General features: G+C 40.5%; 1 protein-coding gene across 1 annotated transcript; it reads right to left on the bottom strand.

The window, feature by feature from the left end:
- Positions 1 to 11,430: 11,430 nt before the first annotated feature.
- Positions 11,431 to 15,787, bottom strand: LOC128540981 (carbohydrate sulfotransferase 12-like). Its single transcript, XM_053511032.1, has 4 exons — positions 15,699 to 15,787; positions 15,438 to 15,600; positions 13,451 to 13,943; positions 11,431 to 12,362 (listed from the first exon to the last, which is right to left on the bottom strand). Exons 1-4 carry the CDS (start codon positions 15,785 to 15,787, stop codon positions 11,431 to 11,433), a joined length of 1,677 nt encoding a protein of 558 aa, XP_053367007.1.
- Between the last annotated feature and the right edge of the window lie 4,460 nt (positions 15,788 to 20,247).

The raw sequence follows: 20,247 nt of genomic DNA, 5'->3' as shown, positions 1-20,247 counted from the left end.
ATCCAAACCTACATAGCTCTGTGTGAAAAAGTAATTGCCCCCTGAACCTAATAACTGGTTGGGCCACCCTTAGCAGCAATAACTGCAATCAAGCGTTTGCGATAACTTGATAAATTGAGACGAGCCTTAATGTTCTTTTTGCTTAAAAGTGGTTTGCACCTTGGAAATCTGCCATGCAGGCCGTTTTTGCCCAGTCTCTTTCTTATGGTGGAGTTGTGAACACTGACCTTAATTGAGGCAAGTGAGGCCTGCAGTTCTTTAGATGTTGTCCTGGGGTCTTTTGTGGTCTCTCGGATGAGTTGTCTCTGCGCTCTTGGGGTAATTTTGGTCGACCGGCCACTCCTGGAAAGGTTCACCACTGTTCCATGTTTTTGCCATTTGTGGATAATGGCTCTCACTGTGGTTCGCTGGAGTCCCAAAGCTTTAGAAATGGCTTTGTAACCTTTAGCAGACCGATAGATCTCAATTACTTTTGTTCTTATTTGTTCCTGAATTTCTTTGGATCTTGGCATTATGTCTAGCTTTTGAGGTGCTTTTGGTCTACTTCTCTGTGTCAGGTAGCTCCTATTTAAGTGATTTCTTGATTGAAACAGGTGTGGCAGTAATCAGGCCTGGGGGTGACTACAGAAATTGAACTCAGGTGTGATAAACCACAGTCAAGTTATTTTTTAACAAGGAGGGAAATCACTTTTTCACACAGGGCCATGTAGATTTGGAGTTTTTTTTTTCTCCCTTAATAACATAAACCTTCATTTAAAAACTGCATTTTGTGTTCAATTATGTTATCTTTGACTAATAGTTAACGGTTTTTGATGAGCAGAAACATTTAAGTGTGACAAACATGCAAAAGAATAAGAAATCAGTAAGGGGGCAAATAGTTTTTCACACCACTGTATCATTAGCTCTAAGATTACCTGCTATGTCCGGTGCTCTGGCTCCCGGGATACACCTAACCACTGCCGCTGGCGCCCCTAAAGGCCTTGCTAATTTCACATTTCTCAGTATAGCGTCTCCCATAACCAGAGCTCTTTCTCAGCGGGTGCATCACTGAGGAAAGCAAACCTGTTGGACACGTGAAGCGCAGAAGAGGTGTGCTCCGGTGGGCTAGCCTTAGCGTTAGCTTTGGCTGAACGAGTATGCCGCCGAGTCGTCACCCACTCGCCCCGCTGTGAGGGCTCTAATACCGGAGTCGGGGGCTGGTTATCTCCGCCTGCTACACCCAGACTGTCCGCTACAGGAATAACACTGCTCTCACGCTCTCTAACCCTCTCTAAAGTCTGGATGCACTCCTCTAACGTTAATATCTTCTCAGTCAGAGTGCTTACTAAAACACACCTATCACAAATAAAATTACCACTAACGACGGAGGAAGAATGTCTAAACATCCTGCACTCCACACACTGAACAAGCTGAATGGTACAGTAGACATGATATCGTAGTTGGAGTTTGGTTGTTTTGAGCTCAATTTCGTTTTTTGTTCTTAGAAGAAGAAACTCGCCATACTGTATGTAATAATTAAAGCGCAGGGCTTCAGGTGGTGTCAGGGAAATGAGAGTGTTCGAGAGTGATTGTGCACATCCTGTTCGAAGATACTGTAACATAGGTTTGTTAATTCCTATGAACTGAAAACAATTAACTAAAGTAGACAACTTAAAGAAAACAATAAACAACTAAAAGAAATGAAAACAATAAACTAAAATACAAACCTCTCCCATCTCTTCGAGACAGGACAGCGCTTTGGTAACCAAAATAAACAGTTTGTTTATCTTTTACTTATTTTCTTTTCAATTCTCACTCTTTTGTTTATCATTCACTTTTATCTGGGAGCATACGCTTATGACATTGATAAGCGTGATAAGCGCTGCTCTCTCCTTTTCCTCCTTTTTGTCTTGGATTGGTTGTATCTTGATCTTTGCCTTTGTTGTTGTTTTGGCCCTAATACTGGAGTAATGTGCTTACTACCTACTGTAGGTGTTACCAAATGATGGTACACTGTATGCCGATTTCTGCAGGCCCAAATAGATGAGCTGACAGGGGTAGCTAAAAACGTCTCCACTGATTGCCCGCAACTTGTACGTGTATTAGCGTAATTTCTGTGTCTTCCACATACTCTGCCTATACACGGTAACCTTGATTGGCTCTGTTGCGTGACATGTACAATAAGTAATTAACCAGAATGCCTATTACCACCATGCTTACTGCTATTGCAAAACATCAGCATGCAAAATAAATCTGTCCAGAGTCATTTGTGAACTGACTGCCCGCTAAGTGATGCAAAGCGACATTTTGCAAACAGCTGCAATTGCCGTTTTTTATTCTAAGTAAAGGGGAATTCATTAAAAAGTCATAACAATATGTTGTATCAAAGACATATTACAGTGATGGTAATTTCCGAGTACTTAATACAACAAACATAAAAAATCTGAACCAGAGATATTGACTTGTACTCTACAATAATGAGCAGTGGCGGTTTTAGGCATGGGCGAACTGGGCAGCCTCTCAGGGCAGCATTTTTTTTTAAGGGCGGCACACGAACTTGGAGAAAAAAATTATAATCTGTGCCGCTAAGCGGTTTTCTATTATGTATAATACCTGTGCCGCCCCTGCTGCTGAAGAAGCCACACAGAAGCTGAGCGCGAGCGGAGAGGAGAGGGGATGAAGGGGGTAGAGTACAGTTCACCTCTCACAAATGAAGCGGACAAGGAGGGGGATAAATTATGTCAGTGACACCTGGCTTTCTTACAAATAACGCACCAAATATTATAAACACAGACCAATAATTACTTCATTGTGTGAAATGGCTAATAAAAATAGGTAATTGACTTCTGGTTGTGAGACAGCGTTGGGGGAAATCTGTTAATTGTCGAATCGTCAATTACAAAGTAAACACAGCGACGGAGAGAAAAAGGCCAAAGCTGTCAGGTGACCAATTTAGGAAAAATAGAAAAGAAGATGAGGAGAAATGGGCAAAAGATAAAGCTATGCAACAATGTTCTCTCTGTATAATTAAGGTATTTATGTCATTAGTGGTATAACGTTACCTCTTAGGTTTGTTTGCCTTCTTGCTTATGATGCTTGCTATGCTTACCATGCTAAAAAAAAAATTTGGGGGGGGGATTTGGAGGGAGTCTCGCCCAGGGAGCAATTCAGTGTAGAACCGCCACTGATAATGAGTTATAAAAGAGAAAACATTGGTTAAATTTTATTTATACAAATGATCAAGTTCATTAGCTGACAATATTATTTGTACACAGAATGAACGGTTATATAGTCTATTTTTGTTTGTATTCATTTTATTGTTATTATTTAAAAAAATATCTTACTTTTAAAAAGACATTAAACTTTAAATATAGAAATAACCGGGATCGGTTTTGTGTGAATCTCCCATTCTCTTTAGGGTCCAGCTGTCATTCAATATCTGGGATAAAGGAATAGCTCTTCTTCTTTTTTCAAATAACTATATGTAGACAAATGTCATAGCTGTTCTTATCTGATTTCTATTTGTGGCCACAAATGAATGCGTCATCAACTACAAACTGGTCATTACCACGTTTTAAAGTAGAGTAAAAAAAAAAAAAAGTATTGGAGCAATGGAGAAAGATAATGTGGTTTGATGAGTCCTGATTCAACACACTCCAGAGTGAAAGGTGCATCAGGGTAAGAAATTATGCATATTGCATGTCAAATTGTGGTGGGTAGATCCCTTGTCAGAGCACTAAAACAGTAGTTCTTGTCTACCTGAGTCTCCCATAATTATTTGGACTCCATATTAACACATCTTTCAGCCTCATAACACTCTGTATGACTGCAGATCAAATCCCTGCTATCTGTTATCAGCCAAATATGGATGGGTTCCCTGTTGAGTCTGGTGCCTCTCAAGGTTTTTACCTATTGAGTTTCTCCTCACCACTGTTGCTGTTGCCCTTTGCTTGCTCATCAGGGACAATTTTATCATTTTGATTTATACACATTTGCAATTCATACAAACTTCTATAATTCTTATGATTGTGTAAAACTTGTTTGCGACAATGAAAATTGTTAAAAGTGCAATACAAATACAATTTAATTGAAATTAAATTAAATTATGGGATGTTCCTGATCTGCAGTGGGTCAGGACTCTCGTAAGTGGTCCAAGGAAGGAAACTGATGAACCAACAAGATGGTAATGGGCAGCCAAGGCTCACTGATCCACGTGGGGAGTAAAGGCTGGCTTGTCTAGTCCAATCCAGTGGAAGTCCACTGCAGCTCAGAGTGCTAAAAAAGTTCATGCTGGTTCCCATAGAGTATGTGTATGTGTGTGCCCTGCAATGGGATAGACTCCAGGTCCTTACGACCCTGAATACAGGATAAAGCAGTATAGACAATGAGTGAGTGAGTGGGTCCCATAGAAGGGTGACCTACTTAACATTAGACAAGAACCAAGAATAAGCTATTTTATTCTGGGATTAATAAAGTTCTTTGAATCTTGAATCTTAACCGTTGTGGACAATTTTTCTAAGTCGGCTCTCTTCATTCCATTACCCAAATGTAGAGTTTCAGCTCTGATTCAGAGGTGAATCGAATCTTTAAGGATTGGGGTAATTTCATTGAACTGAATTAAAATTTATAGTGTAGTGTACTGCATGCGCTGCCCGTTATCTCTGTGCTCTTGCGGTGGCGCTTCATGTGTTCGCATTCCAGCAAGACTTAATCTGCTCAATCAACGCTTAGTAATAAAACCATCACACTGCCTGCTCAGTCTTCCACAAGCACCTCTTCACTTCTACAAGGGATCTCTCACACCACCTGCACTTGGGTACTCCAGGATCTCTCCCGAGCCTGACTGAAACTCACCAATGACATTATGCAGGTTGTGTCCAAAACACTGGAGGTTGATCCACTCGTTTAGTTTCAGAACTTTGATTATGTTGGTGCCACTGTCCGTTGTCATGCAGACATGCCTGTCTTCCCCAAGTTTCCATAAAGCCAAAGCATCTCCCATCCTTCCTCCTTCATCCCTTGGGTGATGGAGTCCAGATATGTTATACAAAGTACTGTCAACTGAAATTGGGCTTGGACTTGGACTTAAAAGGTCTGTTGTAGTGGAGTAAAATGACACACCCTGCAGCTGTTTTTTGATCTTTTCGTGTGTAGCATTGTATAAATGAGAGAGGGCAAATTCTGAAAAATACTGTTGGCTTGGAAGCTAATATTGCAGGTTGACTACTTTGAACATAAATCCAGGCTTATGCAAAACGACAATGGTCTGAAACCAGCAAGTCCACATCTAAATGGCTAAAAAAAAAAAAAAAAGGTTTTGGAATACTTTAGTCAAAGTCTGGACTTAAATTCGATTGAGATTGTGACCTTACAGAGGCTTGAGTGTGGCCGAATTAATTCAATTCAATTCAATTTTATTTATATAGCGCTTTTAACAATGGTCATTGTCTCAAAGCAGCTTCACAAAAAATTAAAGAATTGTTTTTTTTTTTTTTAGAAAAGAAAAGAAAATATTTGGAAGTGTGTATGTGTGAGAAAAATGTGTCTAGATAATAATGAGATGAATGAATGATAAATGAAATGTCTCTGATGAGCAAGCCAAGGGTGACGGCGATGGTGGCAAGGAAAAACTCCGTGAGATGGCAATAGGAAGAAACCTTGAGAGGAACCAGACTCAACAGGGAACCCATCCTCATCTGGGTGATAACAGATAGAAATAACATCATGTGTGTTGTGCAGGTGAAAGTTCAATATATCAGAAGTTGTGTAGATTAACATGAAGTCCAGTTCAGCACAGGGAGTCAGTAGGTGCAGAGGGCAGATGGGGTCTGGGTCACTGGAAGCACAGGAGCAGCATGTGTAGCTCCAACCATCATAAAGCAGAATCCAGCTGGAGCTGGTCCTTCTCTGGATGCCTTAGAAACCTCGCGGGGTTGGCCTTTGTCTACTAAAGCTGGCACAATCTCCAGATGCCTCGGGATGGGTAGAAAAATACAGAAAAGATGGAGAGAATTAGCGTAGTTGCCATTTAGGATAGGTGTACTGGAGTATGAGGTTATGGGATGAGTTACGCGTATGCCAGATTAAAGAGATGCGTCTTGGGTCTACTTTTGAATTGGGAAACCGTGTATGAGCTCCGAACACTGTCTGGAAGGCTATTCCAAAGTTTTGGAGCCAAATATGAAAATGCCCTGCCCCCTTTTGTAGATTTTAAAATTCTGGAAATTACCAGAAGTCCGGAGTTTTGTGATCTTAAGGGACGTGGTGGATTATAGCGTATCAGAAGACTGGTTAGGTATGTGGGAGCTAAACCATTTAAAGCCTTGTATGTAAGTAGTACTATTCTGTAATTAATTCTAAATTGAACAGGTAGCCAGTGCAGGGATGATAATATAGGTGTTATATGATCATATTTTCTGGATCTAGTGAGAACCCTGGCGGCTGCATTTTGGACTAACTGTAGCTTGTTTATTGAGGATGCAGGACAACCATCTAGTAATGCATTACAATAGTCCAGTCTGGAGGTTATGAATGCATGAACTAGCTTTTCTGCATCAGATACAGATAGGATACTCCTAAGTTTGGCAATATTTCTAAGATGGAAAAAGGCTGTTTTTGTGATATTGGAAATATGATTTTCAAAAGACAAGTTACTGTCTAATATTATGCCCAGGTCTTTTACTGTTGAGCTAGCAGTAACAGTACATCCTTCTAAACGCAGGCTGAATTGTGAAAGCTGTTGTGTGCTGGTTTTTGGGCCGATGAGTAATATCTCTGTCTTGTCTGAATTTAGTAAAAGAAAGTTATTGGTCATCCAATCTTTTATGTCCTGGACACACTCGGTTCATCTAGACAACTTGGGTATTTCATCTGGTTTCATCAGCATAACAATGGAAACTAATCCCATGCCTTCTAATGATGTTTCCCAAGGGAAGCATGTTTATTGAGAACAGCAGAGGTCCTAAAACTGACCCTTTTGGGACCCCATATTTTACTGGCATTACATCAGACGGTACTCCATTTAGATCTACAAAATGGTATCGATCAGACAGGTATGATCTAAACCATTTTAATGCCTGCCCCATAATACCTATATGATTTTGTAGGCGGTCTATGAGAATATTATGATCTATGGTGTCGAATGCAGCACTAAGATCAAGCAAGACTAGTATTGAGATGCAGCCTTGGTCTGAAGCTAAAAACAAGTCGTTCGCAATCTTAACTAGTGCAGTTTCTGTACTATGATGGGGCCTGAAACGTGACTGAAATTCTTCTAGGATGTTGTTTTCCTGCAAGAATGTGCATATTTGAGCTGATACTACTTTTTCTAATATTTTTGATATGAACGGAAGGTTTGAAATCGGTCTGTAATTTGTTATTTCATTCGCGTCCAAATTAGATGTTTTAAGAAGCGGCTTAATAACTGCCAGCTTCAAAGGTTTAGGGACGTGACCTAGATATAATGAAGAATTAATAATGTTTAGAAGTGGCTCTCCAACTGTAAGCATCACTTCTTTTAAAAATCTGGTTGGTATTGGGTCTAACAGGCACGTTGTTGATTTAGCTGAGGTGATAAGTTTATACAGCTCTTCCTGTCCTATACCTGTAAAGCACTGAAAATCTAAATTTGAAGCTATAGGCTGAACTTGATCGTGAGATACTGTTAGAGGTTGAACCTCCGGTATTTTCTTCCTGATACTATTGATTTTTTCATTAAAGAAGTCCATAAAGTCTTCACTTCTAAACTGTGATGGGATACTCTCTGCAGGCATCTTAGGTTTTGTTAGGCAAGCCACTGTACTAAATAAGAACCTGGGATTGTTTTGGTTTCTTGCTAAAAGTTGGCTAAGATGCTCGGTCCTAGCAGTTTTTAGGGCCTGTCTATAGTTCAATTCAATTCAATTCAATTTTATTTATATAGCGCTTTTAACAATGGTCATTGTCCCAAAGCAGCTTCACAAAAAAAAAAAAAATTTAAAGATTTTTTTTTTTTTTTAGAAAAGAAAATAAAATATTTGGAAGTGTGTATGTGTGAGAAAAATGTGTCTAGATAATAATGAAATAAATGAATGATGAATGAAATGTCTCTGATGAGCAAGCCAAGGGTGACGGCGACAGTGGCAAGGAAAAACTCCCTGAGATGGCAATAGGAAGAAACCTTGAGAGGAACCAGACTCAACAGGGAACGCATCCTCATCTGGGTGATAACAGATAGAAATAACATCAAGTGTGTTGTGCAGGTGAAAGTTCAATATATCAGAAGTTGTGTAGATTCAGTTCAGCAGTAGGTGCAGAGGGCAGATGGGGTCAGATCACTGGAAGCACAGGAGCAGGATGTGTAGCTCCAGCCATCATAAAGCAGAATCTAGCTGGAGCAGGTCCTTCTCAAGATGCCTTAGAAACCTCGCAGGGTTGGCCTTTGTCTACTGAAGCTGGCACAATCTCCAGATGTCTCAGGATGGGTAGAAAAATACAGAAAAGATGGAGAGAATTAGCGTAGTTTCCATTTAGGATAGGTGTACTGGAGTATGAGGTTATGGGATGAGTTACGCGTATGCCAGATTAAAGAGATGCGTCTTGAGCCTACTTTTGAATTGGGAAACCGTGTCTGCTCCCCGAACAGTGTCTGGAAGGCTATTCCAAAGCTTTGGAGCCAAATATGAAAATGCCCTGCCCCCTTTTGTAGATTTTAAAATTCTGGGAATTACCAGAAGTCCGGAGTTTTGTGATCTTAAGGGACGTGGTGGATTATAGCGTATCAAAAGACTGGTTAGGTATGACGGAGCTAAACCATTTAAAGGCTTGTATGTAAGTAGTACTATTTTGTAATTAATTCTAAATTGAACAGGTAGCCAGTGCAGGGATGATAATATAGGTGTTATATGATCATATTTTCTGGATCTAGTGAGAACCCTGGCGGCTGCATTTTGGACTAACTGTAGCTTGTTTATTGAGGATGCAGGACAACCACCTAGTAATGCATTACAATAGTCCAGTCTGGAGGTCATGAATGCATGAACTAGCTTTTCTGCATCAGATACGGATAGGATACTCCTAAGTTTGGCAATATTTCTAAGATGGAAAAAGGCTTTTTTTGTGATATTGGAAATATGATTTTCAAAAGACAAGTTACTGTCTAATATCACGCCCAGGTCTTTTACTGTTGAGCTAGTAGTAACAGTACATCCTTCTAAACGCAGGCTGAATTTTGAAAGCAGTTGTGTGCTGGTTTTTGGGCCGATGAGCAATATCTCTGTCTTATCTGAATTTAGTAAAAGAAAGTTATTGGTCATCCAATCTTTTATGTCCTGGACACACTCTGTTAATCTAGACAACTTGGGTATTTCATCTGGTTTTGTTGAGATGTATAATTGGGTATCATCAGCATAACAATGGAAACTAATCCCATGCCTTCTAATGATGTTTCCCAGGGGAAGCATGTAAATTGAGAACAGGAGAGGTCCTAAAACTGACCCTTGTGGGACCCCATATTTCACTGGCATTACATCAGACGGTACTCCATTTAGATCTACAAAATGGTATCGATCAGACAGGTATGATCTAAACCATTTTAATGCCTGCCCCTGAATACCTATATGATTTTGTAGGCGGTCTATGAGAATATTATGATCTATGGTGTCGAATGCAGCACTTAGATCAAGTAAGACTAGTATTGAGATGCAGCCTTGGTCTGAAGCTAAAAACAAGTCGTTTGCAATCTTAACTAGTGCAGTTTCTGTACTATGATGGGGCCTGAAACCTGACTGAAATTCTTCTAGGATGTTGTTTTCCTGCAAGAATGTGCATATTTGAGCTGATACTACTTTTTCTAATATTTTTGATATGAACGGAAGGTTTGAAATCGGTCTATAATTTGTTATTTCATTCGCGTCCAAATTAGATTTTTTAAGAAGCGGCTTAATAAATGCCAGCTTCAAAGGTTTAGGGACGTGACCTAGATATAATGAAGAATTAATAATGTTTAGAAGTGGCTCTCCAACTGTAAGCATCACTTCTTTTAAAAATCTGGTTGGTATTGGGTCTAACAGGCACGTTGTTGATTTAGCTGAGGTGATAAGTTTATACAGCTCTTCCTGTCCTATACCTGTAAAGCACTGAAAATCTAAATGTGAAGCTCTAGGCTGAACTAGATCATGAGGTGCTATTAGAGGTTGAACCTCTGTTATTTTCTTCCTTATGCTATCGCTGCATAGCTGCACATACTGTCTTTATTCGCAATTCGAAAAACTTCTAATTTAGAATTAAAACAACTCTGAGAAGAAGAGTGGGCAAAAATTATTCCGCGTTGATGTGAAAGTCTCTTTGCTAGTTATTGCAAACACTTTATTGCAGTTGTTGCTGCAAAGAGTGGCATAACCAGTTATTAGATTTGGAGGCAATTACTTTGTCAAAATGACCAGGCAGGTTTGGACAGTTTTTTTCCCCTCAATAAATGAAATCTTCATTTAAAAACTGCATTTTGGTTTTACTCGGATTATATTTGTGTAAGATTAAAATTTGTTTGATGATCTCAAAGTGTGACCAATATACAAAAAAAAAAAAAAATTGGGTGCAAATACTTTTTTTCACAGCACTCTATCTATCTATCTATCTATCTATCTATCTATCTATCTATCCATCTAAATTGTGGAAGAGTGTTTCTGGGAGCATGAGAAATACTTTTTACACATGAAATTACTTAAACCTTGTGGGCTGTAATCAAAGCTAACAATGGTCAAACAATTTATTTATTTATTTGTCAGATAGGGTACAATATAAAGGTTTATATTAATGACATAACTCATCATATGTAATTGTTCCTACAACAATATATTTAAACACATTAGTGCATTAATATTGAACAAATGTGGTTTAATATAGCTTATAAAACTATGACTTATACTGTACACATATTAACATGCATTAGGCACGATAATGATATGCACTACTTAGTACTTAGAACTTACTTAGGGCACCATTTAAGCATAAGCACATGATACAGGTGATACTGAGGTTGTCCTACTAATAAAAATTCTTGTGATGCATAAATACAATGCAAAGGGAAAAATAAACAGACAAAAAACCCTTTTTTTCTCTTGCATTTGCAACAATCAGGAATTCTGGTAAAACATAAAATTCATTCTGCCAGCATTTTTGGACCTCATGTAGTATAATTCAATAATAATGATTTTCTGCTTGGAAAGATGTTTTTTTTTAAAGAAAGGTTAGAGAGCTTTAATTTTTAAACCAAAAAAGAGGCACTTGTAATGCCTCAAAATGAAGTGTAGAACAAGAGCAGATATTTTCTGTCACCATAACACACATGCATCTGAAATCAATAAAGTGGACTAATGCCAAGTTCTTACACAAGATTTTTCAAACAAGTGAACAAAGACAACAATCATATTACAGAACAGAAAAAATTTAGATGATGTTTTTAGAATTGAGATTTTATACATTTTCATGATCTTCATATCCAAACAGTCTGAAGTCTGCTTCATAAATTTCATATAGTTTCCTTCTCCGTTCTTTGGAGATGTCCGAATACCATTTTTTAATCCAACTTGTCTCTGCTGTAATAGTCCAGGCTTTAAAGCTGACAAGGTTATCAACATGGAGCATTCGTAGTAAGTGAGCAACATCTTCTTCCATGGTTTCCATTTTTCCAATAAAGTCATAATTAATCAAGCAGGGATGGCACATTTGAAATGTTTCTCGCCAGTGTTCATCAATGTCTGCGTCATCTGGAAATGGAAGACTTATTATATATTCAATAAAGTTGTAGAAAGAAGGAATGATACCTGCAGCATTTGCTTCCTTTGCCGATGCTGGTGGATTAGACACATTTCTGAATTTGCTTAATATTTTCATCCCAATTGTTTCATAATAATTTTGATTTGGATTTTGTATCTTATCTCTGTATGCTGAAATCAGTCTGACAAATGGATCTCGCACAAATATGAACTTCTTGTACGTCTTAAGTTTTTCTGTCATCACTTTCTTGGGGTATTTGTTGAGGTGCTGTAAAGAAGATCCATGAACATCTTCAATGGGGATGTCATTAGGGTTCCTGTAAGGTACCCCATACACCTTCAGACTCTCACTCAGAACAATCATGATCCTTTTTAATACAGTGCAGCCAACTTTTGGAACGTAGCAATAGATGATTCCATGCCGGTCATCGACAAGCAGGTTGTTTAACTCTGAAAGGGGAATTCGATCAACTGAATTCCATTTGTTCCTGATCTTCATGGTATTGCACTGGTTATGGAGAAGGTCCTTCCTGGTATGCTGTCTGAGCTTTAGCTCCAGTGGGATCAGGTTTGTGTGAATCTTCCCCTCACATCTCCCCCTCTCGTCAGGGTCCAGCTGTCGTTCAATATCTGGGTTAAAAGAATGAGTCTTAGGACAGAGATATTCTTCCTGGTCATGCACTGTTTGTCTCTTAATAAAGAAGAGATAATAAAAAACACCCATGGTTAAAAGTAAAGCAGACAAAATCTTTAACCTGCCCATTTTATCTGGTAGGGAAGGGACTCTGAGCTCTGTAAACAGATCTAGACTGAAGTAATTATAAGTGAGAGTAAGCTTTGCTTAAATCGAAACATTAATGAGAGACAATTGCAGCGGGGCGTGGAACTGATTCAGAAAGACTAGTAGAACAGGAGTGATTTCATAAACTCTTTAATTACATTGTAAAATTGTATGGAATTTAGAAACAACAAAATGTTTGATTTGAGTGTCACCCAAATCAAAGAAAGAAACAAAAGAAACGAACCTTATTTCTAAATCTGAACTAATTAACAAAAGAAATACTAAATAAACCCGAAATCCTCAGTGCAAGCGACGCTCTGACTCCCTAAAAATAAGGAAACAAAAGTACAAGGGTGGCGTAACACTCAACCTAAACTAACAATTAACTAATTTAACAGTAGAAAATAAAACAAAGCACCAACATGCTTCCTAACAATGGGGTTGAACTTGCCATGTAGTAGGCTAAACCAATCTTCAACACATTTAGTGTAAACGCATTAAAGTTCAATAGAACGCTACAGAAAAATTGTTACGAACTAACCGAAAGTGAAGCAGAAGACTTAGCAGTTAGCCCGTGTAGCGTGGACAGTAAACCCAAACGGAAATAGCGCGGATCAGCAGGATAACCACGCGTATTATTATTAGAACTCTCTCCGATTGAGAGCAGGAGTTTACACAATTAAACCTGCTAACAACACACACACTCGTCAGCAAGAGAAACCCAGAAAAGGTGAGTACTCACAAGTAGGAAGCGCTGCGTCGGAACCAGCATGGGCGAACTCAATGACTGAGCAATGTGATGCGCCATTTTGTCTCCTTTTATGCTTCCTGTGTCGCGACCGTACCACTTCTGGGTCCTAGTGCCGGTCGCGGAGCGAGTGTGCATGACAGTACCCCCCTGTCCAGAACCGGCAGGAGGTCCTGTGGTGGAGGATACCCGACGACGGTAGTCTCGAATAAGTTTGGGGTCGGAATCCAAGACCGCTCCTCAGGGCCGTAGCCCTCCCAATCGACCAGGTACTGGGTACAGCCTTAGAGAACCAGTCGACAATGGTCATGATGGTGTCTTTTCCTTCGGAGACCGGCAGGCCCGTGACAAAGTCGACAGCAATGTGCGTCCAGGGTCGACGAGAAACCGAGAGAGGTTGAAGTTCTTCTGATGTTGGTCGGTTGGTGCCTTTTGCCCTGGCGCACACCGGGCATGCCTGGACAAACTCATTGATGTCCTTCGCTATGGATGGCCACCAGAAGTCGCGCTGGAGGAACTGGAGGGTGCGTCGTGTTCCCGGATGTCCCGAGATGGGTGAGGAGTGACCCCACTGGAGAACTTCTGATCTCATGATGTTGGGAACATAGAGTCGTCCAGGCGGCACACCTGCCAGTTTGGCCTCTGTGGTCTGTGCCTGGCAGACCCTTGCTTCCAGGTCCAACTGTAGTGGCACGATGATCTTTGAAGGACAGGCGCGGGGTCCATCCGCGGGGCGTCTACCTCATTTTGGACCCCCGGCGGTACAAGAGGTGGAAATTATAATCTTCAAAAAACAACGCCCACAACGCCTGTCTGGGGTTTAGCTGTTTTAGGTTTCGGATGGTGATAAGGTTTTGATGGTCAGTTCAGATGGTGAATGTCTCCCTGGCGCCCTGGAACTTTATGGCCAGCAGCTCGCGGTCCCCTACCCTGTATTACTGCTGAGTGCTATTGAATTTTTTGGAGAAGTGCTGGATGTGTTCGTCAACGGTGCAGGAGTAAATGAGTATGTAGTCCAAGTAAATAAATGCCCACCGGCCTAGAGGACATCGTTAATGAAGTGTTGAAAGCCGACGGGGGCATTGCACAGTCCAAAGGGAATTACTAGGCTCTTATAGTGTCCGGTAGGGGTGATGAAGGCCGTCTTCCACTTATCACCCTCTCTGATGCGCACCAAATTGTAGGTGCTCCAGAGGTCCAACTTTGTAAAAATAGTGGCACCTTAGAGAGCATCCAGGGCTGAGATGGTAAGAGGCAACGGGTGTCGGTTTTTGATAGTGATGTTGTCGAGCCCCCGATAGTCGACACATGGACGAAGTTTGCTGCCCCTCTTCTTTACGAAAAAAAAACCTGCAGGTGAGGAGAAGGGCGGGATGGTGCCGTGGCAGAGAGCGTCAGTTACATACTTCTTCATCGCCTGCGTCTTTGTAGATGACAATGAATAAAGGTGGCCGCAGGCCTGGGCAGTGCCTGGCTGGAGGTCTATTGCCAGGTCGTAAGGCCGGTGAGGAGGAAGGTGAGTGGCTCATCTTTTACAGAAAACCTTAGCTAGGTCCCTGTATTCGGCAGGGATGGGGTTAACGTCGACGCCATTGGACTCGGACTCCCTAGAGCACGTCCCAGCTGAAGCCCGTAGGCATAGTTCAGTGCAGGTTGCACCCCACTGTAGAATCCGGTTTTGTGTCCAAGGATGATGAGAGGAGAGGAGATGGAGGTGACATGAAATCTAAGCTGGTCCTGATGTTGGTCAATAAGGAGGGTGATGGGTTGAGTTTGGGTTGTGATGGGACTGCTGGAAAGGGGCCGACCGTCGACAGATGTAATCCACACAGGCTGGGATAACGCCTCAAGTTTTGCACCCTATTTTTTGGCATAAGAAAAGTCAATGAATTTACCTGAGGCACTGGAATCGATGAACACAGTACTTCTGACTCGTTTGTGGCCAAATTGGAGGTGTATTTGAACCGTGAGACGGGAGGAGTCGATCGAGGTGGTGGAGAGTTGGAGATGAGCCACCCTCATTTCTCACCGGATCTGAGCGTTTCCCAGGCAGAGTGGACAAATAGCTTGGTGGTGCGCCACCGATCCACAATAGGCGCAGAGAAATCCGCAGAGTGTAACGGCTCACGGACGACCCTCCCTACCATAAGTGGTTCAGTTTGGTGTCTGTCTCTACCTCGCCGGCAGGATGTTCAAAGGTGAGCTTAAGTTGGCGGGTGAATTTGTTGTAGGAGTGCGCTGTGTCTGAATCGGAGCGCAGAAACGCTGTGGCCCACTCAGGTGCCTGCCTGGGTAGCAACGAGATGAGAAGGGCGATACGCAACTGGTCTGTGGAGTACCTGGTGGAATTATACTCAAACACGAGTTCCAGTGCGGTTAGAAAAATGCTACACTTCCCATCTGTGCCATCCCATTTATCCGGAAGTGCAAGGCAAACATCAGAGGAGGGTTAAGGTTTCGGTGCAGCAGCCGCTGCGACGGGCAGCAGGGAAACTGGAAGAGGAGCAGCCTTGCGGACGGCCGCATTCTCCCGCTGCAACGCCACCATACGGCGCAAGGCCGCAATGGTCTTGGACGCTGCCGCGAAGAGACGCAACCTTGCCAGTCAGCTGCTCGATCAACTCGGCATGCCTGTTTACCACATCGCAGAGGTGAGCATAATCCACTGGGTTTACTGCAGATGTGGGCTCAGTCATTCTGTCATGAACTAACTGGAGGTGAAGCAGAAGACTTAGCAGTTAGCCCGTGTAGCATGGACGGTAAACCCAAACGCCGAAATAACGCGAATTGGCAGGACAACCACACGTATTATTATTAGAACTCTCTCCGAATGAGAGCAAGAGTTAATTCTAACAACACACACTCGTCAGGAATAGAAACCCAAAAAAGGTGAGTAATGGAGTGATGCGCCATTTTATCTCCTTTTATGCTTTCTGTGTCGCGACCAGACTACTTCCTGGTCCTAGTGCTGCTCGCGGACCGAGTGTGCATAAAAGAAATATCCAATCACACAACCAAGCAAAAAAAAAAAAAGAACAATATAGTTAAACAATACACAACTGGAAGCTAGTAAAGTCAAACATGGAAGATTGAGCTCATTGAAGCACATGGTACGCTGACAAGGCAAAGTCGCGCACACGCTCTCACTGTATTGTACACTTAAACCATTACAGGACAGTAAAATAGTTACTTGCTGGGGGACAGAGAATAACCTTGTCTGCCCTATTTAATGCCACCCTACCCTGAACCTGCGTGGGCACAGGTCAGTCCAGAGAGGGCATGAGACATCATAGTGGCTTGTTGTGCTTCACAACATTGCCAATTTAAGAGGGGAGAGCCACCCTCCTTGTATTGAAGAAGATGGCCCAGAGGAACCGCTACAGATTTTGGCAAACAACAGAGATGTACTTGGCTTCTGGCTCCAGAAGGATTACCCCTTATTAAATAAGAAACCATAAATTCCTAGTCAATATACATTTGGTATTTTTTACCTAAAGAAATTAATGGCAGGAAAAGTAAATGCTTTCAAATACTTTCATTTACCAGTCAAAAAGATGCAAAAGTGGTGTTTAATTATTTTGCATTATAATAAAAGGGGAGGTGATGTTAAATTTGCGAATTTAATACACTCACGCATTTACTCTGTCCGTTATTTTTTGCCAAGCCAACTCTCTTTCTTTAGCCGGTGCAGCCGTATTGCTTTTTTCATTATTATTGGCTTGAATTCTTCATATGTGTGCATTAAAATCTCTGTTTGATTTTCTATTTTGAAAGGAGGTTGATTAAACTTACTCTTCTCAGTTGTTTTGGAACCGACATACTCATGGTATGCGGGTTTGCGGTAAATCAACCGAGAGGTTGTGATTTACTAAATGGTAATCAAACCAAGCTTTCTAGAATACCCCCAGGTCTTGTGGGATGTTCCTGATCTGCAGTTGATCGCGACTGCCAAAAGTGGTCCAAGGAAGGAAAACTGGTGAACTTGCAACATGGTCATGGGCCAAGGGTCACTGATGCACTTGAAAAATAATGGCTGGCTCATCTAGTCCAATCCAGTGGAAGATCCACTGTAGCATTGTAGCACTGTAGCGCTGAAAAGAATTATGCTGGTCCCCATAGAAAGGTGTCAGAATACACACTGCCTCATTGTTGTAGTGGCTAAAGTGGAGACCTACTCAATATTGGACAGGTGGTCATAATGTTATGGCTGATTTGTCTATATCCCTATGATTATGCAACAATAACTTCTTGTACAGAAAGTTTTTCTTTCATCACATTCTTAGGGTATTTGTTAAGGCGCTGTAGAGAGGATCCATGAACGTCTACTGTACAATGAGGATGTCATTAAGGTTTCTGTAAGGTACCCCATACACCTTCAGACTCTCACTCAGAACGATCATGGTCCTTTTAAATACAGTGCAGCCAACTTTTGGAATGTAGCAATAGATGATTCCGTGCCAGTCATCGACAAGCAGGTTGTTCAACTCTGAAAGGGTAATTTTGATCAACTGAATTCTATTTGTTCCTGATCTTCATTGTATTGCACTGGTTACAGAGAAGATCCTTCATGGTATGCTGTCTGAGCGCCAACTCCAGTAAAATCAGGTTTGTGTTAATCTTCCCCTCACATCTCCTGTTCTCTTCAGGGTCCAGATGTCGTTTAATATCTGGGTTAAAAGAATGAGGCTCGAGACAGAGATATTCTTTCTGGTCATTCACTTTTTGTCTCTTAATGAAAAAGAGACAAGAAAAAACACCCATGGTTGAAAAGTAAAGCGGACAAAATCTTTAACCTGTCCATTTCATCTGGTAGGGAAGGGACTCTTCTGCGAACAGTTCTTTCCTAGAAACTTTCCCAGACTTTTTTCTGCCATTGTTTTCATTACCAAAACACTGTAGTTAGTGTTAAATAGTTTTTTATGAAGTGTTTCCAGGTTCTGAAGTACAGTAAATTCATAAGTATTCACCTGATGTTAAAGATGTTACTTTAAGTGTGAGCAGAAATTCTCATAAAAAGTACAGTATATAAATAGAATAGAATATCTTAAATATAAGCAAATTCAAATAGTAATTCTCTCTGTTCTTTTTATTTTCTTTTAAAATATACAGTATAAAATCTAAACCTAGTTCAGGACTTTCTTTACTTATGTAAAGTTCCAAAATATTTTTCTATCAGCAAAAAAATGTATTATTTTAAGCATTTATTCCTAGAAAGAAGCAAAAATGATTTCCCAACAGAATAAGACCATTTTGAGCTTAAGCTGTTATCTGTTACACTGTATTTTACAAGAATAATTATTATATATCTTTTCATTTTTTTAAAGATGTCTTCACTTTCTAAGAAACTATTTCTTTATTTTAATAAATAGTGCCTTCTGGTTTAAATCTAGTATGTCATTTAGTGTCAAACTGGAGAGATAAAGCAGGTTTCTGGCCTCCCCTTGTGGCTCTAGCTATTAAGTTCTACCCATGGATTGTGCCTGTTAGCTGTGTGAGGTGAGAAGAACATAAAATGAACAAACTAAATGCTAAAAAATTTTTAAGGTTCACAACTTATAGAAAGATAAAATAAAATAAAACAGAAACTACAAAGCTGAGATTGACACATAGTGAAAAAAAAAATGTGGTCAGAGAATTAAAAAAGGAAAGTGGTCAGAGAAGCAACATAATGCATGTGGTCCATGATCTCCACTTTACTTTAAGTTTGAAATAGTTAAAAACATCTGATAGATATTTTTATTCATACAACTGCACTCTTGAATTCTAAAATCAAATTGGTCAGAAGGGATTGATTAATTTTCAAGAACAGCAGCCCTGACAGTAGTGATGACAGCAGGAGAAATCACGGGTTTCTGTGAATGCGTTCATTCTAATGTGATAGTGGTTCTATATTAAAATTCGCATGACTTGGATGATGGATGCTCTGTATAATCTGAGATATATAATGAATGTGGTTTTTTATTTTATTAGTAAATAAAGAGAGTCAGGAAGAAAGATTTAGGACTTTTTTAAGACTCAAATGCAGCATGAGTTGGGGGGTGGGGTGCTAAATAAATATTGAATTGAGTACGTCATAGGATATCATATGATGCTTGTTGTCTGATGTTTCTTTAGATCCTTCTACAATCGCTTTATTTCAATTAACAAGAAGCCCAATATATTGTTCGATATGAGGAAGAGTAAATTAATATATTATTTTTTTAACCTAAAAATATCCAAACTACACATTTTATTCGCCTTCTTGAACACCTGACCATCACCAGTATACGGTGGTTTTCCCAAAAGTTGTGCCACAAAGATGGACACACATACTGTACAGTAACTTACACTCTTAGTAAAACATTTGAATGGTGCAAACATTTTTAAAGAAGGCTGCATATCCGTGAATTACGATCCTGGAAAAGATGCTGCAGTCATTCCTGTCATCATTCGGCTAGTGGACACCTGATCCTTTAAAATCAACAAATAACTTGCTGCCAATTTGTGAAAGAAATGCATATGTCTGCGGGAACTGTACACACAATCATTCACCACCACTTGCACGTTACAGGAACTTAACCTTTCTCCAAGCTGTTTCCACATGTTCACGCCATTAAAGGAGTTCCTGGGAGGCCAGTGTTTCAGGTTTAAAGCAGGAAGTCAGATCATAGCTCTAGCCTACTAAAAAAAAAACTTTGGACTTGATGGTATCCAAGACTTGGAGAGGCGCTGGGATTAGTGTAGCAAGGGATTTTTTCTTTAAATTAATGTTTTCTTATTGGTGCAATCAAAAGAGAGTGGAGATTTAAAAAGTCCCACCTGTGCTCCAGGATACTAGTGAACTTTTACAGCTGTGCCCTTGAGAGGATTCTAACAAACCGCATCTCAGATAGGTACAGCAACTGTACTGCTTCGGACCGTAAACAACTTTACAACAACAACAAAAAAAATAACTGTCCGACAAATCATCGGCACTCAGTTTTTCCCACCTTGGAGGACATTTATGA

This window comes from Clarias gariepinus, chromosome 2 (assembly GCF_024256425.1).
Source record: "Clarias gariepinus isolate MV-2021 ecotype Netherlands chromosome 2, CGAR_prim_01v2, whole genome shotgun sequence".
NCBI classification, from domain to species: domain Eukaryota; kingdom Metazoa; phylum Chordata; class Actinopteri; order Siluriformes; family Clariidae; genus Clarias; species Clarias gariepinus.
The sequence above is the reverse complement of the archived record's forward strand: the minus strand, read 5'-3'. Positions and strand labels throughout refer to the sequence as shown.